The sequence below is a fragment of the Hypomesus nipponensis genome, chromosome 14 (genome assembly GCF_054491055.1).
Source record: "Hypomesus nipponensis isolate SF chromosome 14, ASM5449105v1, whole genome shotgun sequence".
In the NCBI taxonomy this organism is placed as follows: domain Eukaryota; kingdom Metazoa; phylum Chordata; class Actinopteri; order Osmeriformes; family Osmeridae; genus Hypomesus; species Hypomesus nipponensis.
In genome coordinates this window covers 12,155,841-12,157,500 of record NC_140374.1, presented here as the reverse complement: position 1 = coordinate 12,157,500, position 1,660 = coordinate 12,155,841, and the positions used below count along the sequence as shown (strand labels likewise).

The 1,660-nt window shown below is 45.1% G+C and overlaps 1 protein-coding gene across 1 annotated transcript in view; it reads right to left on the bottom strand.

Annotated features, from left to right (window-relative positions):
- Positions 1-1,435, bottom strand: part of LOC146258629 (uncharacterized) — a 1,744-nt gene extending 309 nt beyond the window's left edge. Inside the window, exons 1-2 of the mRNA XM_084672704.1 lie at positions 988-1,435; positions 1-882 (exon numbers count right to left, since the gene is read on the bottom strand). The exon at positions 1-882 is cut by the window's left edge and continues 309 nt beyond it. Coding sequence (XP_084528830.1) covers positions 223-882; positions 988-1,431 — 1,104 coding nt within the window. The 5' untranslated portion in view covers positions 1,432-1,435 and the 3' untranslated portion in view covers positions 1-222. The remainder of the gene's footprint in view (positions 883-987) is intronic.
- Positions 1,436-1,660: the final 225 nt, after the last annotated feature.

Sequence of the window (1,660 nt, the reverse complement as noted above, 5' to 3'; positions counted from 1 at the left end):
GAGTTTTTGTTTTTCTTGAAGGTTCCTCAAAGCACCATAAGAGGTTCCTCCACAGTTTCAAATTGATGCTCCAAATGAGTGAGCAAAGGTGTAGACATTTAACTTCCTTGTTTGGAAGGGTCAGCCGCACAAAAACCCTTGCTTACATGGCGATGACAGAAAAGAGGGTAGTCCCTGATGTTTGTCACGGTCGGTGTTATCGTAGATGGAAAGTCTCTCTTATCACTGGAAATGAAAGGCCCTCTTTATCTTCTCGAAGAAGCCACGTTTTGGCAAAGACCCCATTTCCAATTGTCCTTTTTCTGCCTTTTTCTCTTCCTTTTCTTTCTTCTTCATTTCCTTTCTTTGCTCTTCTGCTAACCTTTGATTCTCTTTCCTTTCTAGAGCTTTCATTTTGCGCCTCTCATTTTCCAGCTTGGTTTGAATCTCCATGTTTCTTTTTTCTGCCTGCTCCAGCTGCTTCCTCTGTTTCTTCTCCACCTTCTCCTGCACCAGCTTTTCTGCTTTCTTCTGCTTTTCTATGATCTCCCTCTCTTTCTTTGCTGTTTTCCCCTCCTCAGCCTTTATCTCATTCTCCATTTTCATCAACATGGCACTGTTGGAACTCTCCTCAACAGATGCCTCCAGTACTTGCATCTTCGCCAGTCCACTCTCTAATCCTTCCTCCTGGTTGGCCAAGGGGTGGGTGTCAATTTGAGCGTCCTCTGGAAGAAGTGTGCAGGTGAGAGGCTTGACCCTGTGGGGGTGCCTGGCCTGAGCGTCCATGGGTTTGGTGGTGGTGAGGCCCAAGTATGCTCCATCTTTACCCATTGGGAGGGGTGTGGGGGTTGGATAGACTGGCTGATGGATGGGGGACATTGAAGGCAGTTTGATATCTGCCAACTGTGTTGGAGACAAGAAAATTGTTAGCAATGTAATGAAATACCCAACACAAAAGACACTTTTCTGAAGTAAAAAACAAATGATATGTTTGGCATATAGTCTTACCTCCTCAAGCAGTTCATCTAACATCTTCAACTCCTCCAAGATGGTAGGAGACTTAGGCACCTGTGTGTGAGGTGTCTTGGTCTCCTGCAGTTTTTTCTTGGAGTTGAGCTCCTGCTCTTTCTGTCTCTGGTCTGCCTCCCACAGCTCTCGCTCCTTGTGCATCCACTCTCTCAACCTCTCCTGCCTCTGCATGTCCTGACGGTCTTCTTCCAGCCTTTTCTCTGCCTCCCGTAGCTCTGCCAGCCTTTTTTCAGGCGGCTTATTTAATTTGCTTTTTAGGTCTATCCACCTTTTAATTTTAAGCATCGTTTCAGCATCCTTCTGTGCTGCCTGCATCTTCCGGAACCATCTCTGTTCCGCCAGTATCTGTGGCCCGCTTTTTACCGCCCGTGTCCGTTCTTTCTTTTTCTTATCCATCCGCTTCTTTGCTGGAAATCCGCTCATGTTCTCTGTTCTGATTGGAAAAGAAAGTGACTTCAGTGTTGACACTGACTTTTATAGTTATTGTTTACTCATTATGACCAACAGATATGACACATTACAAATGACACATGGCTTTATGACATCGGCTATTGGGACGACATTCTGATTCGCCCGCTGGACATTTCAATTCTCCAATGTTTTTGTAACTTATATTGGCTATTTCATTGCAAAAACACAGCACATGTGTCTT